Below are 20,866 nucleotides of genomic sequence, written 5' to 3'. Positions count from 1 at the left end.
AATAGAAGCAAAAGCCGAATGACATAATGTGAGAGCAAATAGCTTGTATGGGAATCTGTGGGAATGATGGTGGATGAGAATTGTTTTTAAATTAGTTCTTTTGTAAATTGCAAAAAAAAAAAAAGTTCTCGTTTGTAGTGCACACTTTATAGTTCACAAAGCACATGGGAACAGTGAAGATAATGATGGGTTATGGTTGCAATTCATAGGAAAGGAGGTACAAGGAAATTGAATGAAAGGAGATAATAATTTACGTCCATAATCAATCTTCTTTAAAAAAAAATTTAATCTGAAAGTACATTTCTGCCACCTATCTTCTATTCGGTATAATAAAGAATGAGAGTGATACAGAGATGAATTCTACTTCAGGGTTTTGAAAGGCCAACCAGCTTTATGGCAATGCTCGAGCTTACAGTGTTAACAAGATAGCACAATTTGATATGCGGTTCCTGCCAACCAACTTTAGAAATAATTCCATCTTCGTGAGAAGTCTGCAAGAACCACAAACCAAACCTCAAAATAGATTCGAAGAGAAAATACTCTTAGAAAAAATTTCCCTTCCTATCAGAAGCAGACCAGAAGGAAGCTTACGCTCCCACTTACAAGTTCCCCAGAAAGCTTCATCTAGAAGGTTGTTACTTTCTTCAGACGCACAGCGGGTCACTCTTTTCTGAGGCTCTTGCCTCTTCCATGGCCTCTTCCAGAGACTAAGACACCAATCTAGAGAGCGCCATGGGCCTCCGGACCACTAAACAGATGAGGAGAAGCACAAAACAAGCCTCTGGTCACCACGAGGGTATGTAGGTATTTGCTGCTTTTCTGCGTTTCTCAAAGCTGAGCTTTGGGCTGGAGGCGGCTCCTTTAATGATCAGTTGCTGACACTGCATACTAACAGCGATTATGTTGTCTCTTACATGCGTCTTTCCATCCTCACCTGCCAAGGCCGATGTGGATTCTTTAAAAACCCTTAGGAGAGTCCTGTTACATTTAAATTGCCTATAACGTTTGTGTAATAGACTTATGACTGACGATAGGTTTAATTAAAATACAACTGTCTTTGGGAAGCCTGGGTGGCTCAGTGGGTTAAGCGCCGGACGACTGCAGCTCGGGTGGGTCCTGATCTCGCGGTTCCCGAGCTCCAGCCCCGCGGAACTCGGAGCCTGGAGCCTGCTTCAGAGTCCGTGTCTCCCTCGCTCTCTGCCCCTCCCCCGCTCACGGTCTCTCGGAAAGTGAATAAACGTTGGAAAACTTTTTTAAAAATACAACTATCTCTAATGTATTCTTAGTAAACGACGCCAGTCTGTGCTCCCGTAAGTAACTGGCGCGTGTTCCCTTTAAATTAGACTTAGTGGTTTTCTCGTAAGAACCGATTCCGCATTTCCGAGAGAAGCCCGGCTATTTTTCTAGAACGGCTGTACGGGTGTGGATCAGGCGCTCTCTCGTTTCCCTCCCTTTGTGCAGCATCTATCCTGGAGGCCACGTAATAGCTATCGCCCAAAGAAAACTCCGAATCGCGGTTGTTAGCATGTGCCACCATGCAGCGGCATTCGCTGCCCAAAGACCGGGAGACTTTAAACAGCAGATCGCGGGGCCTGCGGTGGGAGAGCTGCGTGCCGGCCCCGGCGTGATTAGGGGGCCAGCACGGCGACCCGCGACTGCAGCCGGGATTTAAGGCCACTGATTCCTTCGCGGCCAGGCCGGGACGGCGCTCGAGGGGCCGCCAGGTCGGGAGCCTGGGCGCGCGGCAGGAAGGACGCCCGCTGCGGGCGCTGCCCGAACTGGCGACGCTCCGGGCACGCGGGCGCCCCTCCCCGCGCCCCGGCCCCGGCCCCGGCCCCGGCCCGCGCCTGCCGAGGGAGGGAGGCGGCCGCGCCGAGAAGGGGCTTTGCTAATTGCCGAAGCAGGAAGTGAGCACGCGGAGGACGCTGCGGAGAGTCTGGGAGGAGGTGGAGGAGGAGGAGGAGGAGGAGGAGGGGCGCGCAGAGCCGTGGTGGTGAGCTCCGGGCGCGTCGGCACGGCAGGACCTGCCATCCCTGCCCTCCCGCTCTGCAACCCCGTCCCCGAGGCCGCGCAGCCCCCTTGGGCGCTCGTCTGCCCTACCCCGCCCCATGGCTTTCCCGGACGACCCTCTGCGCGCAGGTAAAGTGACACCGCGCCGCGCCCTCACCTGGAGCGGGAACCGCGGCCCGCGAGCTCGCCAGGCCCCCGCAGCTACCGGGGGGCCGAGCCTCCCGCGACCCCCGGGGCTTCCCGGGACGACCTTGGACGGGGCGCCGCACCCCGGTCCGCGCGGGGTCGGGCCGGGGACCGCGGCGGCGCCCGGGGCCCCGAGGGCGCGGTGCGAGGTCCCCCCCCCCCCCCCCGCGAGCGGCTGCCGATCCCCGCGGGTCTCGCTGGCCTCCTGCGCGCCCGCCACCCCCACCCTTCGGCACCCCCACGCGTGCCTGGGACGCGCCTTCCCTCTCCCCGCGCCGTGGCCCCCGCCGCTTTTGTTCTGGACTCGAGATCCCAGTTGAAACAAGTCTCTCACGCCTCTCTGGCAGGAAAGAGCGCAAGGAGTGGATTTCATTCTTTCCTCCCTGGCTCTTCCTTTCTCCCCACTCACAGGCCTTCTCATTTCTCCTTTTCTCTCCTCTTTTTCACTTTCATTAAATGCTTTTGTTCTGTATGTACGTTGGCCCTCAGAGCCGTTGCATGAACTGGTATCCAGGAAACCGAGAGGCTGATCCCACCTGTGGGATCCCACCTGTAGAGGCCTTTAATTAGAATGGCCTCTAGTTCTGTCCTTATGTTAAAATACTGTGTGTACCCAGGCCAGAATCTCGATTTTTCTTTCATCTCTTACTTGGTTTAAGGGCCTCCTCAGACTTCACCTTCCAGGATTTCTGCCCTTGCTCTCCCATCGTCTTGGGATGAATGAATGAATGATCGAGCTACTCCCCGGGGCACGCTAGGGATTTTTCTCCTTTGCTGAGGTTGGAAAGGCTGCGGAGAAAACCACATACACAGAACTGCCTGTAACTGTGTAGATAAACGTGTTTCCTATTTTCTGGCTTGGGCTTGGGCAGGGACAGAGCAACATTCCATCATTAATCTGTGGTTTGAGCAAGTTAGGAGGAGACAAAGTATCTGGAGGTGAGTCAGAAGACAGCTACATTGGCATCATGGTGTGCTAAGTTTGGGAGAGTTTCCTGGAGATTTTGAAGCAAGGTCTAAATTCTTCTTCAAGTGGGGAATGGTAAATATGTTTTCCAGGGAAATGGGAAATAAATCAGTTGTCTGGATCTCCTTTCCCTCCCCCCATACCCACTGTTTGGGAAAAAACAGAAAGGGCAGCCACCCCCACTCACCTCCGCATCCACATCTTCCAAGAACCTGATGGACAGACAAGTGCCAAGAGGTGTGAGGCCCGATTTTACCAACAGTCGTCTCAGATCTCATTACATGATAGTGGCGAAGGGGCTTCAAAAAGATTGGGGGGGGAGGGGGTACGGGGATCCATGGAATGGGGACAAGTGTAAAATCTGCTCGGGCCCCCCAAATTAATGGCAGCAGAGAAGACAAGGCCCAGGAACTGCCCCTTAATAGTGATACAGTGTGTAAAAAGCCTCAGTGAGTCATGGTGTGAAGAGGCCACCAGGGCAGCCAACGTGGTCTTAGCGGACCACACTAGCACTACAGGATCTAGAATTCCTGTCGTGGTGTTCTTGCTCTGCCTGGCCCAGCCAAAATGGAACAAAGGACTTGGAAATCCCAGCACATGAGGCGTGACCAGAGGGGATGACGATAGGAGGGTGTCCTTCAAAAGAAATTGGTCTCCTGAACTTTAAGAGGTAGAACCCAAATCCGTACGTGAGATCTTTCTGGCTTCCCACAGAGTGGGGAGAGACCTCCTAAGGTCGAGGTCTCCTTGTCACTCGTAAAGATATAGAAGAACCTATTCAGACATCCGAAAGATGTCCCCATGTCCGTTCCCACTCTGGGAGTCTATCAGTAAGAGGAGGGTTCCTCCATCTAAAAAAAGATCGAAAATGACTTTCCCTTTCTCATTTAATGTCTATAACCTCCAGCGCATACCCGCCCACCCCTTCTATTTCTGAAATGAAGCCACAGATGGTGCCAATTTGTGGAACTCATTAAAGGGAGTCTTCCCTTCTGCATCCCTGACCAAGCTCCCGTGCTCTCTCCTGACTTCCTGCACTCAGCGCTCACCTGCCGTGTTCACACCTATGCTTGCCTTTTACCCGCCGCTTCGCCAGAAGGTGGCCAGAGACCTAACAGATCCTGCACTTGTCTACTTAAGAAACCTGCATGGACTTTTCTAACAGATTCTCAGTCCTTCAGAGGTTTTCATTCTCTCTACGTCCGTCTCTACCTACCCCTGCCGTCCCTGCCCCTTCGCAGACATTGTTCCCATTGTCCGGAAGGCCCTCTTCACCGCCCCCCCACCCCCACTCCTGTCTGTCCCCAACTAGACAGTAAGCTCTTGGACAGAGCTCACACCTGTCACGGTATTCGGTGATGTGGTTTCCGAGTGGTGGTGGGGATCCGGAACCAAAGGACACGAAGGAATTCTTGAGACGTCTTTGGTGCAAAAAAAAAAAAAAAGGTGATCTTATTAAAGCACAGGGACAGGACCCGTGGGGCAGGAATCGATGCCCCGATAGTGAGGAGTGGCTGATTACATACTTGGGAGCTGGGGAGGTAAAGGCAAGAGGAAGTCTCCAACAGCATTTTCATATGCTAAAGAAGACTCACATATCCTGGAGGCCTGACTGTCTTCTTGCTAAGGTTGTTTTCCCTTCCAGCAAAGCCTCAACATAAAGACAGTAGGGAGGTCCTGGAGAATTGTTACACTCGATAATTGTCAATGGGCTGCAGGTTATAAGGCCATTTAATTTTGTCTACCATTTGCTTCTGCCTCTGTTTCCCACACCACTCAGCGCTTTGTAAGCCCTGGTTAAATACTTACTGCCTCACTGAATGAATGGAAGAATACAGTTTAACCACATATGCTTCAAACTGTGGGCAGTAAAAGCTTTTCTTGTTTTGACATTTTAGAAACTTCTTCAGTTAGATATGTCAACTGAGTTTACCTTGCAAAGATAAAAAAGATGTTTGTGTCTTCACGTGCAAATAACAAAGGTATACATATACTATCATAGCAGGTTATGAGCTTAGTGTGAGGAAACAACGTTTTGCACTAAGAAAATCTACAAGACTGTTGGGGTCACACGGAAGAAAAACAGTCATGCAGGTTCTAGTAAGGCTGTCTCACTCTATCTCTGCCACTAATAAAAATCGAACACGGAATGAGTCGGATCATCTGTGTCGGAGGTGAGTCCAGTCTGGCTCACGTTCATACAGACTTCAAGCCAGAAGCAAAGAAAGAGGCTTTGAAACCTTGGGTTGAGGAGGTGGGGGTGAATCACTGCGATGAGCTAACTGCCCAGGGCCACCAGCTCATGGGCGCATGTCCTTCCTTTGTTCTGGGGTCCCCGTTTGCGCTGTGCAGTGAGGCTGCTGGTGGGGCAGCAGCTCAGGACAGCCCTGGGTGGCCCCTCATCTCTCACTGCCCCTCCCAGCGCGCCCCCCCCCCCCTCCATGAGTTTAGGTGGGTCCCAGGTAGCAGTGGGAATGGAAACCGGGACAGAAGAGCCGACTGCTTCAAGGAGCACAGTTCTTTGACCAGCCAGACCGGCTAGCCCTTCTTCAGATGCACCTGAGAGCCGTGGCAAGCTGGAGTTCTCCCTTCTCCTTTTCTTCTTCTTCTTTTTTAAGTTTATTTATTTTGAGAGAAAGAGCATGCTACAGCAGGAGAGGGGCAGACAGAGAGGGAGAGACAGAATCCCAAGCGGCCTCTGTGCTGTCAGCACAGAGCCTGATGTGGGGCTCGAACCCGTGAACCCTGAGATCGTGACCTGAGCTGAAGAACTCAAGAGTTGGATGCCACCGTCTGAGCCACCTAGGCACCCCCTGGGTGTGCACTTTCTTGACCCCTGGTCCTTCTTCCGCTTGTTCAGCACCTGATGTGAGGTCTGCAGACGACAGGGAAGAAGAGAAAATGAACAGTGTGCCAGCACCACCAGAGCACTGCCTCCCTGAGACCTTGTGTCCTGAATATGGTTAGGGCTCTAGGACTTCTTCATAACCAGGAATGAAAACAGCCGTCGGTCAACAGAAAAGCGATCGTACGCACAAAATCCTAATAACAGAGGAAAAATAAGTTCGCTCTGAAACTGCAAGTTCGAAACTTGTCTTGAGTTCTTCGCTCGAAAGCACACAAGGCCTCCCACGGCTCCTGGTTCCCTGGGAAAGCCAGGGCGCTCCGGCATGCTTCCCTCTTTGTTCGCTCTGAAAGAACATCCTTAGAGGAGGTCTTTGGATTTCCCTTGACAGACTGTGTCTAGGAACGAGTGGCGCCCGTGTTCCGTGGCTAATGAAGGGAGGTGTTGGAGCGGAACCATACGGCTGTTGGGTGGCTCACCAGGGTGTGTGTTGCAAAATAGGGGACGGTTGCTTCTGGAGAGGCTGTGGGCTGCGGTCCACGGTTCTAAGGATGCGATTTGGGTCATTGAGCGGATGAGGAGTCAGGAGGAGATTTGGGACTTAGAGCTGGTGCTGGAATGCATAGTACTTTGGGGGGACGCTCGGTGCCTGTATTTTGCACGTGGGAGGGATGTGAATTGGGGGGCCAGAGAGTAAACTATGATGGGTTGAGCTGCGTTCCTCCAGAAACATTGTTGTCATTCTAATCTCCAGTACCTCAGAATGTGACCTTATTTCGAAATAGAGGCTTTACAGATGTAATCTAGTTAAAACGAGGTCATTAGAGTAGGTCCTAATCTAACATCCTTATTAAAAGGGAAAATCTGGACACTGAGATTCCCCCCAGGGGAGCATGTCAGGTAGTCAGTGCGTGAACTTCTAGAAAGTAGTGGAAAATAGGCAGATTAAAAAAAAATTTTTTTTCAATGTTTGTTTATTTTTGAGAGAGAGACAGAGAGACAGAGCGTTGAGTGGGGGAGGGGCAGAGGGAGAGGGAGACAGAATCCAAAGCAGGCTCCAGGCTCTGAGCTCTCAGCACGGAGCCTGATGCGGGGCTTGAACTCATGAACCATGAGATCATGACCTGAGCCGAAGTCAGACACTTAACTGACTGAGCCACCCAGGCGCCCCAAAATAGGCAGATTTTGAAGTCACAAAGTCCCAGATCCAGATGCTGGCTCTTGTATCACCCTGTGACTTTAGGCACACAGTTATGTAAAAAGGGAGGCACCAGAACCTTCCTCGGGGTTCCTGTGAGGATACACTGAGCCTGGGGGTAACCCCTGCAGCACGGGCTGGGCACCAGGTAAGCAGGAGCTCTAATGGGAATTTCAGAGGAAGGTGCTGACCGCGGCTTCCTATATCATTCAGTGACTTTAGCCTGAAGATGCTCTTTGGCCGATGGGGCCACTGCTTCTCACCGCTCATGGACCTTTAAAGCTGGAAGGACGCGTGGAGGCTCAGTTCACCCCTGACTATTACAGATTAGGAACCTGAGGCCCAGAGAAAGAAGAAACGATCGAGCAGCCTGCCTAGCTTGCTCTCCCCTGATGTCTCTGAGAGCCGGGCCAGGTGTCCTCCAGGGCCACGCTGCGTCAGGTCACCACGGGCTTCTCTCGTGCCTTTTGAGAACTCTCCAGAAGACGCTCATATAAATTAAACATCAGTGCCATCAGTGAGATCCTTTTTGGTCAGTTCCCAGGTAACTTGGGGTGGTGTGTGTCTTCTTGTCTGGAGACATTGATCCCGGAGTCGAGGTGGCTTTGGGAGCACTGCCAGAGAGAGCAGGGCTTCAGCTGGGAGCTAGGGGAAGTCCCAGCCTGAGCTCATGTGGTCCCCCTTTCTGTTTTGGCTCCTCCCGTGCCCCATGTCCCAGCTGCTGTCAGAGCCTTGCCTGGGGGCCCTGCCTGCTGTTCCCCGGAACTTATAAAAAATAAACACTGTAATGCTTCTAAATAAGAGATTTGATTTTGTATGTAATAATACTGTAAACATGCAGCTCCAAGGGCTCTCAGAAGTCCTTTGGGGCAACTTCCTACTTCCAGACCAGTGTCAGAGAATCAGGATCAGCCCTCCTCCAAATACTCTCCTTGGTACACACCCACCCAGGCCTGGCGAACACAGGTAGTTGAGCGCGAACCACAAGGACGTCCCTGCTGGGAGAAGGCACGATGTCAGGCGGGGCACATTGGGCACCACGCAGGCCTGGGTCTGTGTGCGTGCTTGGCAGTGATGTGCACAGAAGAACTTCCTCCACGGCCTGATCTACGTCAGAGACTCCAGTGAAGGTGATAAAAGACCTGGACGTGCCTTTACTACGGGGTCCGAACGCATCGCCTTTCCCGATTACCCTTTCGCTTTGCTGCCGTACATCAGAAAATGAAAAACCTGAATTCCTTGTGCCCTTGCCATCATAAATTCTGTTTAGACTCAGAGATTTCAGACCAAAGCAAGAGGCTCTGGGCCTCCAGACACGTGCCATCATCCGCCTGGCTTTTCCTGTTCACCTCATAGCTTTGTGAGGCACGCTCATCCAGCCTGGGGTTCCCAATCCTGGCCTGACCACAATATCCATCACCTGGGGCCCCCCTCCCCCCCCTTCCCCCCACCCCGCAGGTTACAGGGGAGGAGCCTGAAGCCATAAGCACTTAGGTGAGTCATCCAAGGTCACACTGGCTCAAGGCCAGACCACTGCTCTCAGGATGTGGCAGGGAGAACCAAGGCCTTCAGCACCCAAGCCCACTGTGCCTTCCTTAACTGTGCTGTTTGAGTCCTCACGGCCACTTTTGGTGTGATTCTGCCGTTCCTGACCATGTCCTCCGTTTTCTTCCTCTTTTTCCTTCCTTTCATGCTAATTTTTCTGTAGGAAACAGAACTAACTTACAGATACAGTGGGTGAGGTCTGCATGAATTCTGTTAGGGTCATTTGGAAACCACCACCTCCCCCCCACACACACCCCTCCCCAGCTCTCTAGGTCCTGCACAGCCCTTGACCTGAAATGCCATTGTTGATACCTGCTCATATACCACACCCCCGGTGGGGGGCAGGTTTTAAAGTATTATCCAGAGACGCCTGCCTGTGTGGCCCAGTCGGTTGAGCATCTGACTGTCGATTTCAGCTCAGGTCATGATCTCACGGTCCTGGCGTTGAGCCCTGAGTTAGGCTGAACATGGAGCCTGCTTGGGATTCTCTTTCTCCTCCCCTCTCTCTGCCCCTCCTCTGCGCTCGCTCCCTCTCTGTCTCTCAAAATAAAATAAATAAATAAATAAATAAATAAAGCATTAGCATCTAAGTATGCTTTAGTGAAAATGAAATTGTTGCAACAAGGCCGTGATAGGTGGGGAGGGAGGAAGGAACTTGAGATTACTCAGTGACGGCTTCCACCACCCTGTCTCCAGCCAGGAACCGGAAGGAAAAGAATGAAACGGAAAAACTCAAAAACCAAACTCGGTGTGTCTGGCCGGACATATCTGAAGTATACTAATGTGCCATGTTCTTTATCCCCTCTCAGCCTTCTCCCATGCTGTTCCTTCTGTCTAGAATGCTTTTCCCTCCCCAAACCCCTTCTCCTGGCTAGCTTCACTTCATCCTTCCAGACCCAGCTGTCCATTCCCAGGCAGGATCTTCTCCCCGCCCCCCCCCCCCCAACCCCACCATGTACCCCAGGCTGGGCATTTACGCTTCCTCTTGTTTCCATAGCATTCTGCGCTTGTGTTTCTTAACACTGAGGGCTCTGTATTATAATGACTTATCACTTGGGCAGGAGCAGTTGTGAAAACTCTGGGTGAAATCAGCAACACAGGTGGTTCCTGTTTTGTTTACATGGATTTAAATCCATATTTGAGTCCATATTCCCCTGGGCTCCCAGGAAATTCCTTTTCAGTCCGAGTCGGGACCTGGCCCCCTCCTCAGGGTCACACGGGAATCTGAGAGGATGATGTGGTGCTTGGAAAACTAGAGAGGAGCCTTGAATTTTTAGTACATTTGGTGGGCATTGCTGTCCTCAGGGTCTGGGCCTTACAGGACCCTTGCGATCCAGCAGCCCTTTGTTTCTGTGCTAGACACAAACCACGGGTCCCTTTGCTGGGGTTGGGAAGTCCCCTTGGTGCATCTCCTGATGTGGCCTTGCTACCTCTGGGCTCTGCCGGGGACCAGGCCACGGTCCCCACTCGTGAGGCTGCAGATGTCTGTCCCCTGCTCTGTGGAATGACACTGGCGAAAGCTCTCCTCGTTTGTCCCCACTCCTCTGGGCCATCTTGTTTAATCTCTCCAATGACTAGGCTGTCATAAAACAAACAAATAGATGTTCCCTTCACACTGCTGCTCCTTTGGGCATTGTCAACACCTGCCGGGCAAAGACATGGGGAAAGTCCAGGCACATTCTAGAAGGGAAACATCTAGGGAGAACAAACACAAATTATTATAAATCATCTTGCTATGCTCATTGGGATCCCCAAAGGCATTTCCTGGGTCTCAGTGCCTGGTCCACAGTGTATACTTAATGAAGATCTGGAGGGAAAAAATGAAAGTTGAAAAGTCGGCTGACCCAAGGCTGCCACTTAGGGTTTCGTGGGTGGTGTGCCGCACAAATCTCGAGGACCCCCTCCCCAAACAGATTTGGTTCTTTATTAAGATAGTTTTCTGGCAGATGTCTGATAAAGTGCCTTGGAGAGGGGAACTTTTTTCTACTTTGTGCAAATTCTTAAGATGTAGTTGTGGTTTTGACTGAGGCCTATCCCTTTTTCTGCATTTCCTCATTCAGTTCCTGAAATGCAACGAGTGGTAAATAAGAAGCAAATATATTGGGAAATCAAAGTCACTTTTTGTTTGATAATGATACTGGGAGGCATTTCTGACTTTATTAATTTGCATAAACCACATCCAGATGCTTAGTATTTTAAAATTATAAAAATGAGGGGCACCAGGGTGGCTCAGTCGGTTAAGTGGCTGACTTCAGCTCAGGTCATGATCTCACGGTTGGTCAGTTCGAGCCCTGTGTCGGGCTCTGTGCTGACAGCTTGGAGCCTGGAGCCTGCTTCAGACTCTGTGTCTCCCTCTCTCTTTAGGAAATGGAGAAAAGCAGAAGTCAAAGTTATAATCAAATCCAGTATGCCACACAGTCCTGAGAATGACATCTGCATAGTTCACGACTATTTGGAACTCTGAGTGTTTATAGATATCTACAAGGAAACTGTCCCAAATTATGGTGTTTTTTTGTCGTTTTTTTTTTTTAATGAAGTTTATTTGTCTTAATCTCTTCCTTGGTGTGGTCTGACCCCATTCCTCCTGAATTTGTTTTCAGTAAGGATTCAAAGTAAGTGTTTCTCAAACCTGATTAGGGTGGTTTGCATCGCTGTGAAGACAGTTCTCAAAGGACACCTTTGTGCTCTTAAATTAAATACTCTCCACTTGTTTGTTTGCTTTTTTCAGATCATATGGCAAAGGAGCCGGTGGAAGACACGGACCCTAGCACTTTATCCTTTAACGTGGTAGGTTGCAAACTTTACACGAATGGCGATAATTCTCGTTACTCCTTTTTCCCCTTTGTTGCATTCTTATGGCTCCGTATTAACATGAAGATCAGAAAGCCCAAGTTCGGTTTTCCCAAGATAAATGTCTTTATCACAGTGTTCTCTGTGACGTAATAAACTTTGGGTTTCTCTAAGGCTAAAAATGGTATTAGGTTTCTGTTCTTGTTTGGCATGTACCGGAAGTGATCTGCTCAGATTACATCAGGTCTTTGTACGTTTGTCTACTCAGTACTTATCTGTCTCCTTTTGACTTCCTCTTCTTCCAAATTCAAGTTATTTAATGTGAGATTGAAGGAAACAACAGGGCTGCCTTCCAGTAACTGGGGGCTGCCCATTCCCCAGATGGGCGTCCACCGTTTGATTCAGTGTGTTATTGCATTTAATCCCTGCAACCTCCCTCCAGGTAAGCACTGCCCGTTTTACAGATGAAAGACTGAGGCACAGAGGATGAGGTTAAGAGGCCCGACTGGCAGCGGCCCAGCGGCTGGCTTCAGGTCCCTGCCCTGCCTTCCCATAACCACTCGGTAGCATGTCTACTGCTTAAGGTTTACCGAGGACTTCACATACATCATTCTTCGTCCTCCAAATAAGCGGTGAGGTGGTAGGACAGCTGTTTTTACCCCCATGCTACAGAAGAAGCAAGGAAAGTGAACTGATTTGTATAAAATCACCCAGACTGGAGCCCCGCTCTCCTATGTGGTACTGCCTCTTGTTTTATGACCGAATCAGTGCCTTCGGCAACATTTCATGTGTTATTATGCATATAGTGTGTGACACATTTTCTTCTTTCTTTCTTTCTTTCCTCTCCTTCCTGCCTCCTTTCTTCCTTCCTTCCTCCTTTTTTCTTTCCTTCTTTTTTTCCTTCCTTCCCTCTTCCTTCCTTCCTTCCTTCCTTCCTTTCTTCCTTCTTTCCTTCATTTCTTTCTTCTTTCTTTCTCTTTCTTCTCTTCCTTCTCTTTTCTTTTCTGTCAGCATTTGGAGGAGAGGAACTGCCCAGTCATGAACAATTCTGAGGAACTAATCTAGTTAGAATGACATAAATGCACACAACAATATAATTAAACAATACAATTCAATGAAATGTCTTTAAGTCTTTGGTGATTCATGCGGCACCTGTGTCTCAAAGCCCTGAGATGTTTGTTCTCACATCTTTAGTCGGCACTGCAGTTTCCTAAGTGAGAATGGGACGGAGCTGGACACACAGTGGAAATCAATATGAAAGAATCCCCTGTCCCTGCGTTCCATAAGGACAGGATGCAGAGCAGCCCTGTGGATCATTCCTGTCATCCCCTGTGTTGTGGTTCCTTCCGAGAGCCTTTGGCTCCTGTAGGGTGTTACTCAGTTGGTCCTTCCTGTCCCTAGTGCCTGACCTGTGCTCCCCTGGGACTCCCACTCTCTTCCCAACATCAGGTTCTCCCCTCTCTTCTTGGGTCACAGCTACTTCTGATCGCTTCTCCACGCTGGGCCAGATTGATTTTTCTAAGCCTTCCCTGGGTCAGTTTGCTGGAGTGGCCACAACAGGGCACCACATAATGGGTGACCTAAATGTCCCACGCTTCTGGAGGTGAGAAGCCAAACCCAAGTGTTGGCAGGGCCATTTCCCCCCGGAATCAGTGGAGGAAGAATCTTTTCTCCTCTCTGCAGGCCTGTGTGGTTGTCGGTAACTGGCGGTGGCCCTCGGCTTGTAACTGCACCCATCCGTTCCCTCACTGCGTTGGCACGTGGCCGAATTCCCCCTGTGGGTCTGTGTCTCTTGTACAGACACCAGTCATCTTGGATTGAGGGTCCACTCTACTCCAGTATGATCTCACCTTAACTAGTCCTCTATCTATAGTGATTGCATTTCCGAATGAGGTCACATTCGGAGGTACTGCGCGTTAGAACTTTTAACAGGTCTTTTTTGGGGAGACGCAAATCAACCCATAACATGGCATCTGCTCCTGGGGTTAAGCCTGTACTCTTCAGAATGGCACATGCGGTCCTCCACGACCCCATCTCAGCATCCCTCCTGATGAGTCAAGCTTGAGTAGCTATTTGCTGCTCCTGAAACACCCAGGCCTTCTCACCTTCCTGGGATACCGATAACCCTGCTCCATCCAGCGAAGAAAATCTCCCTGCTTCCTCACCTGATGAACTCCTGTCGTTCCTCCTCTTCTCAGTTCAAGCTTTGCTGACCTGTGATGCTTTCTTTGCCTCACCCTGGGGCCTTCTGGGGCCCCCTTCTCCACAGCCCAACCTCTACTTTCGATCGCACTGTGCTGAAATTGTTTGCTTGTCTGAGTTTCTACAAGACAGTGTTGAACATCTTCCCATGCACAGTTGGATAGGCCAAGCTTCCCAAACACCTAGAATGGCACCCATTAAATCTTTCCACCTCACTTCCAGGATCTTCCATGTAAACCGACTCCATCATTTCGTATCCAGCCCTGTCCCCCTCCAGCGTGCGTCTCTGCTTCAAGCTGATGGGTCTTCTACACCTGTCACTGTCCAGACCACCTGTGTCTGCCATCTGCAATTACTGCGTTCCTTCCTCTTGGTCACCCAAGTTCTTGGGCATTCTCCAGGCCTAGCTTGAATGTCTTTTCAGGAAACCTGTGTTTGCTCCAGCCTGTTCATTCATGCAGACCTTTGGTAGATGTTCAGTTAACACTGAGTCAAAATGTGGAGTTGCAAAGATCATAGTTCCTTCTCTTGAAAAACTCCAAGTTTGTTCCAGGAAATAGACAACTACATACTTTAAAAACAGCCTGGTAAGTGTTATAAGACAGGTGTGTTTTCCATTCTCTGGAGAACAGAGTATCAAGAAGAATTTAGTCTGAGGGAAAACTTGACTTTTTAAGTTCTCCATGATTGATTGATTTCTTCTGTGGAAGAGGAGTTTGAGGCTCCTAGAGGTTCTGAAGCTTCACTGTTCATCTCCAAAGTAACTGCAAGGAAAGGGATTTAAAACAAAATTCTTGGTTCCACATTTGTTTCTTCTTCTCTTCTGTCAGAGGAGGACATGTGTGAGACCTACAGGCAAGTTGGAAGGTGTAACTTTCGTTTTAAGGCTGGAGGGCATGGACCCAAAGGCCCCAGATGGAGGGTGGGAGCTGAATAGGGGTTAGGGGACAGGATAGGGAGACTGGGCACATTCTCGCTCCTCTCATGTAAGTCATCAGAGAATTACTCCATTCTTTAATCGGAAGTCAAAGTGTTCAGAACATTAGCTACCCGCATGGAGGTACCAACAAAGACATACATGATTGTAAGAGCCTTTGCTATTTTGAATTCCCTCCAATGGAATTGCCCTCATCCAGGGCATTGAGGAACTGTGTATGGTCATGCATAATGAGTAGATCTTTGTAGATCTTTGTGCAGGTCAGTAGGGATGGTTGGCTTTTGAATCCCATCCCAGTCAACCCAGGACAGAGCTCTCCAATAGTGAATACCGCCTGGCACGCAGGCTTATTGACCCAAATGAATATCACAGAAATGATGACAAGATATCAGTCTATCCCCATAATTCATGAAAATGTCCCTCAATTTTAAACTACAGGAAATAGGGGAAATAGCACTGCAGAAAAGAGAGGAAGTGTGGTTTAGTGGTCAGAGCTGAGGAAATTGAGAAGGCTTATTTTGTCTCATGTTCCAACATTAACTTCTTGTCAACGTAGATTTCAATTTTTATGATCTAAGCATAAAAACAAGCAATGGGTCAGGCCTGTTGATAAAGCCATGGCTAGAAACTTGCGAGGTTTTAAACTAAAATTATGACTTCCCCAAAACAAAGCTTTCTTTTCACTTTGATCTTACAATTGACTATGGTGTTTAAGAATAACTCTCTTCTTTTGTTGGTTTCCACAGTCAGACAAATACCCCATTCAAGATACAGGACTCCCTAAAGGTATGTACGGTTAATATAACTACTTGAACTTGTGATTATTTTAATATCTTGAACAAAGCACCAGTCAAAGCAATTTCTCATGTGTAAAACAGAAACATACTGATAATTTAGCTGACGACTTGTGGATGATCCCAGGCATGAGTTTTCTTATTTAAATCTGTAAGATACTTCATTAGAAATTATCCATTAAATTCCTGTGGTGTTTTTCACATGCCTGAAATGAAGATAGCTAGGACTCTGGGATGCAAGTGACAGAAGTCTAACTCAAGTTAATTTTTAAAAAGGGAGGAGGGACATATTGGCTTGGGGTCTTTGGACGCTCCTGGGTCCAAGCATTTAAATGATGCTCTCGGGCTTGGTCTCTCTGTCTTTCCGTCCCTCTCATGGCTCTGTCTTGGCTCCAGTTTTGGGCAGGCTTTCTCTTCATGATGGGAAAGGTGGTCACCAATGCCTCCAGCTTTACGCAGTGCCCCCTCAAGATGGCAGAGCAAGGTTGGGGGGGGGTTCCCCTAGCACCTACATAATTCTGGGGATGACTGTCATATGGGTGGTTTGGGTCATGTGGCCATCTGTGAATCGTCTGTTGCCATCAGGAGGATGGAAGAGGGCATTGGTCAGGTATGAGCCTTGAGGTTGGGTGGGGGAGAGTGTAGAGTAAGTTCTACCCAAACCACAGGAAGGAGGGTTCTCTTACTAGACAGAGGGGCAAAGGATGCTTGTCAGGCCCTAAAGCAGAAAACAGACAAACAGAAATCCCCCAGAAACCTATCTTTTGTAATCCACAGGCTAACGTTTTCGGCACAGTACAGACCAGAAAAATGGCTAGGCTCAGCCATTCCCGATTTCTCTTGTGGGGCCGTGCACAAAGCTGTATCTGCTCTGGAGGCCAAGCTGCTGGTTGCCCTACTGGAGCATTTACCTCGTGCTCTGCTGACAACCCAGAGTGGGGGAGGTGGGGGACAATCAGATCTGACCAGCGTCAGAGATGGCAGGGGCCCCCAGCTTCCTGGAGAGGTAGGGCTTCCCGGCACCCGCCAACATGGCTTTTCCTGGCAGTCTTTGTGACGGGGTGATCATAGGGTCACCCAACTGGAGAGTTGGGAGGGAGCTCCCTGCCTGGGCCCACCTGAGGTGAAGTCTAGGGCTCTACCAAAGCTCCCCTCCCCTCCATCCCTTATTCGCCAGACTCTTCTCTTTGCATCCAGAAATTACACTGTTAGAGTTTAATTCCTTTTGCCTCCCGTGCATGTCCTGGGGGTGGCAGTGATGTAGGGAAAAGAGACCGAAAGCCAAGATTGAGTCCAAATCCTGGCTGTGGTAGGGGTGGCATCTGGCAAGCTCACTTCCTCCTTTCCCCTGTTGAATGACTTCTAAGTGTCCCGAATCCTCCAGTGTGTGATTTAACTCTTGAGTTCAGCAAGATGGTGCAAGGTGCAAGCCAGGCAGCCAGGGACAGATGGGAGGCAGCCTTGGGTGGTGCTCCTCAGACTTCAGCACGCACTGAAGAACCATCTGGGAGTGTGGGGAAGGCTCGTTTATAATGCAGATTCTGGGCCCAGCTGCTCTGAAATCACAACATGGTAGGTCTGGGGTCAGGCCCAGGCACCTGTGTGTATTTGTACACCTGAGTGGTTGGGATGCAGACCTCACTTTAAGAGCCTGCCTGGGACACCTGGTGGCTCAGTTGGTTGAGCATCTGACTCTTGATTTCAGCTCAGGTCATGATCCCAGGGATGTGGGATCGAGCCCTGCATGAGGCTCCGCACTGCTTGGGATTCTCTCTCCCTCTCCCCCTCTCTCCCCCTCTCTCCCCCTCTCTCCCCCTCTCTCCCCCTCTCTCCCCCTCTCTCCCCCTCTCTCCCCCTCTCTCTCTCTTTCTTTCTCTTTCCCCTGTGCTTGCTCTCTCTCTTAAAAAAAAAAAAAAAAGGAGCCTAAGACGTTTCAAGGATTTGGTGTATCCACCAGGGAGGCACATAGACAAGAGAACTGAGCTATAGCCAGACCATGGCCTGCTGGGCTCTGAGTGCCCTCAGCAGATGGCTCCACATCTCAGGGTCTCGGTTTCCTGTCTGTAGTGTTGGGAGGACAATGTTTTCATCCCCTCCCATGGTGCTTATGAGAATTCAGTGAAATAGGGGGCGCCTGGGTCGACTTTGGCACAAGTCACAATCTCATGGTTCATGGGTTCGAGGCCCTTGTTGGGCTGTGTGCTGACAGCTGGGAGTCTGGAGCCTGCTTTGGATTCTGTGTCTCCCTCTCTCTCTGCCCCTCCCCCACTCACGCTCTGTCTCTCTCTCTCTCTCTCAAAGATAAATAAACATTTTTTAAAAAAGAAAAAAGATTGCAGTGAAATGAGTCCAGAACAGTGCCTGGCATAGGTGAGCATCAGATGGTGGAGGGAAATCTGGTAAAAAGAAGTGGGAAAAATCAGGGTTGAGGATGCTTTCCCAGCACTGTGGCAAAAGTGGCACTGTTTGAGACAGCCACTGAGCTGCAGAGACTCTGGGATTGCAGTGTCATGGTTAGATCTGTCTAAAGATCTTTTTTTTTTTTTTTTCAACGTTTATTTATTTTGGGGACAGAGAGAGACAGAGCATGAACGGGGGAGGGGCAGAGAGAGAGGGAGACACAGAATCGGAAACAGGCTCCAGGCTCTGAGCCATCAGCCCAGAGCCCGATGCGGGGCTCGAACTCACGGACCGCGAGATCGTGACCTGGCTGAAGTCGGACGCTTAACCGACTGCGCCACCCAGGCGCCCCTAAAGATCTTTTTTAACACCCTTGAACATGACTTCCTGTTTTGGAAAAAAAGACTGGTTGCTTACCAGTCTGATACTACAGTAACTACTACCGGGTTTCTCCTAGAATTTGAGTTTTACAAAATCTTAATTAAAATGGTAATGAGTTTATAAGTAGCATGACTGTGAAAACCACCGTTGTAAGAAATGTGACTAGATTTTTCTTCTATTCTTATTCACAGAGAACAGTATTATCTATTACTCTTTTTTTATTATTATTATTATTATTTTAATTTGAGAGAGAGAGAGAGAGAGAGAGACCGACCATGCAAGTGCGAGTGGGGGAAAGGGGCAGAGGGAGAGAGAGAACCTTAAGCAGGCTCTTAGCACGGAGCCCAGCGGAGGGCTCAATCCCACCACCTGGGATCATGACCTGAGCCAAAATCAAGAGTTAGACAAGTTGGACGCTCAACCACCTGAGCCACCCAAGCGCCTGGAGAATAGTATTATTAAGCACATAATTTCTCATCTCCAAAGAAACACATCATCTTATACTGAATGTCCAGAAGTTTAAAAACTTATTCCAGGGGCACCTGGGTGGCTCAGTCGCTTAAGCATCCGACTTCAGCTCAGGTCATGATCTCCCAGTTTGTGAGTTCGAGCCCTGCATCGGGCTCTGTGCTGTGCTGACAGCTCAGAGCCTGGAGCTTTGGATTCTGTGTCTCCTCTCTCTGCCCCTCCCATGCTGATGCTCTGTCTCTCTCTGTCTCTCAATAATAAATAAATGTTAAATAAATAAATAAAAACTTATTCCAACATTTGTATTCAATAATATCTATGATTTGATAACTGATGGTATTTTTTAAAAAAAATTTTTAATGTTTGTTTATTTTTGAGAGAGAAAGAGAGAGAGCCTGAGCGGGGGGAGGGGCAGAGAGAGAGGGAGACACAGAATCCGAAGCAGGCCCAGGCTCTGAGCTGTCAGCACAGAGCCTGACACGGGGCTAGGACTTGTGAACCATGAGATCATGACCTGAGCCGAAGTCAGACACTTAACCAACTGAGCTACCCAGGTGCCCCTGCCAGTATTTTTTTAAACATACCAATGAGGCCAATATAATCATTAAACATGTATGGTACTTTTCCCACTATAAATGTTTTTAGGGAAAGAAAACCCATATGAATCAATGTAGAGTCTAATTTATAGATTTCTTTTTAATTAATTAATTTTTAAATATAATTTATTGTCAAATTGGCTTCCATACAACACCCAGTGCTCATCCCAACAAGTGCCCTCCTCAATGCCCATCACCCATTTTCCCCCTGCCCCATACCCTCATCAACCCTCAGTTTGTCCTCTGTATTTAAGAGTCTCTTGTGGTTTGCCTCCCTCCCTCTCTGTTTGTAACTATTATTTCCCCCCTCTCCTTCCCCTATGGTCTTCTGTTAAGTTTCTCAAGTTCCACATATGAGTGAAAAAACATATCTGTCTTTCCCTGACTGACTTATTTCACTCAGCATAGCACTCTCCAGTTCCATCCACATTGCTGCAAATGGCAGGATTTCATTCTTTCTCATTGCCAAGTAGTATTCCATTGTATATGTAAACCACATCTTCTTTATCCATTCATCAGCTGATGGACATTTAGGCTCTTTCCATAATTTGGCTATTGTTGAAAGCACTGCCAAAAATAGAACTACCCTATGACCCAGCAATAGCACTGCTAGGAATTTACCCAAGGGATACAGGAGTGCTAATTTATAGATTTCAAAGTAAATGTAATCTAATGAAGTCCAGAGTTGGACTCACAATGTTTAAGTAAATTTGAGGGCGTCCTATTTATTTAACAGAGGATTTATCTGTAGTTAGCTTGAATTATTTCCATGTGGTTAAAAAGTCTTCAAAATTTATTTTCTTAGGCAGATTCAGCATGTTTCACAAAACCTTTATTGTACTTCTAGTGTATTCCTACTGTATTCATGGTAACACTATTCCTTTACACGGTCCAAACCAGAGTGGTTCTGAATAATGTGGTTCTACCATAAATCAATTGTGGAAATCTAGTGCGATTTCAGTGATCAGCATGTTTTTGAGATGAAACATATTGTTTAACTTGTGTTCTTATCAGGAACAAATGTGCAACTTCCTCCTCCCCTGATTTTAGAGATTTCAAGGGGTTCATTCTGTCAGGGTTCATGTGTCAGGCCTCTTTTATGAGAGCTTTTCTGGGAGAGCCTGCAGGCCCTAAACTCAGGACTAAGAGTGAGACTTATTTTATTAAAATATTTTTTCATTTCAGTATAGTTGACACATTAGTTTCAGGTACACATCATAGTGCAAGCGTGGGGGGGTCCCTCAAAAAATTAAAAATGGAGATATCATATGATCCACTAATTCCACTATTGGGTGTTTCCCCAGAGAAAATGAAAACATGAATTTGAAAATATCTATGCACTCTTATGTTTATTACAACATTGTTTATAATAGTCAAGATATGGGAGCAACCCACGTGTCCACTGACAGACGAATGGATAAGAAAGATGTTGTGTGTGTGTGTGTGTGTGTGTGTGTGTGTGTGTGTGTGTGAAGTAGAATATTACACAGCTATTAAAAAGGATGAGAGTCTACAGTTTGTGACATAAGTGGGGCTTATTTTATATC

The 20,866-nt window shown here is 48.6% G+C and overlaps 1 protein-coding gene across 4 annotated transcripts in view; it reads left to right on the top strand.

Annotated features, from left to right (window-relative positions):
- The first annotated feature begins 625 nt into the window (after nucleotides 1-625).
- Nucleotides 626-20,866, top strand: part of EDARADD (EDAR associated via death domain) — a 77,777-nt gene continuing 57,536 nt past the window's right edge. Inside the window, exons 1-3 of one of the 4 annotated variants that reach the window (XM_047088727.1) lie at nucleotides 626-796; nucleotides 11,480-11,538; nucleotides 15,427-15,466. In XM_047088727.1, the coding sequence (XP_046944683.1) occupies nucleotides 733-796; nucleotides 11,480-11,538; nucleotides 15,427-15,466 (163 nt within the window). In that variant the 5' untranslated portion in view covers nucleotides 626-732. Of the gene's footprint in view, nucleotides 797-1,970; nucleotides 2,140-11,479; nucleotides 11,539-15,426; nucleotides 15,467-20,866 lie in introns of those variants that run through there. The other 3 variants (XM_047088729.1, XM_047088728.1, XM_047088730.1) reach the window with 3 other exon arrangements.

This window comes from Lynx rufus, unplaced genomic scaffold (assembly GCF_022079265.1).
Source record: "Lynx rufus isolate CCGP_SWC_20201006 ecotype Redwood Valley unplaced genomic scaffold, mLynRuf1.p SCAF_25, whole genome shotgun sequence".
NCBI lineage: Eukaryota > Metazoa > Chordata > Mammalia > Carnivora > Felidae > Lynx > Lynx rufus.
The sequence above is the reverse complement of the archived record's forward strand: the minus strand, read 5'-3'. Positions and strand labels throughout refer to the sequence as shown.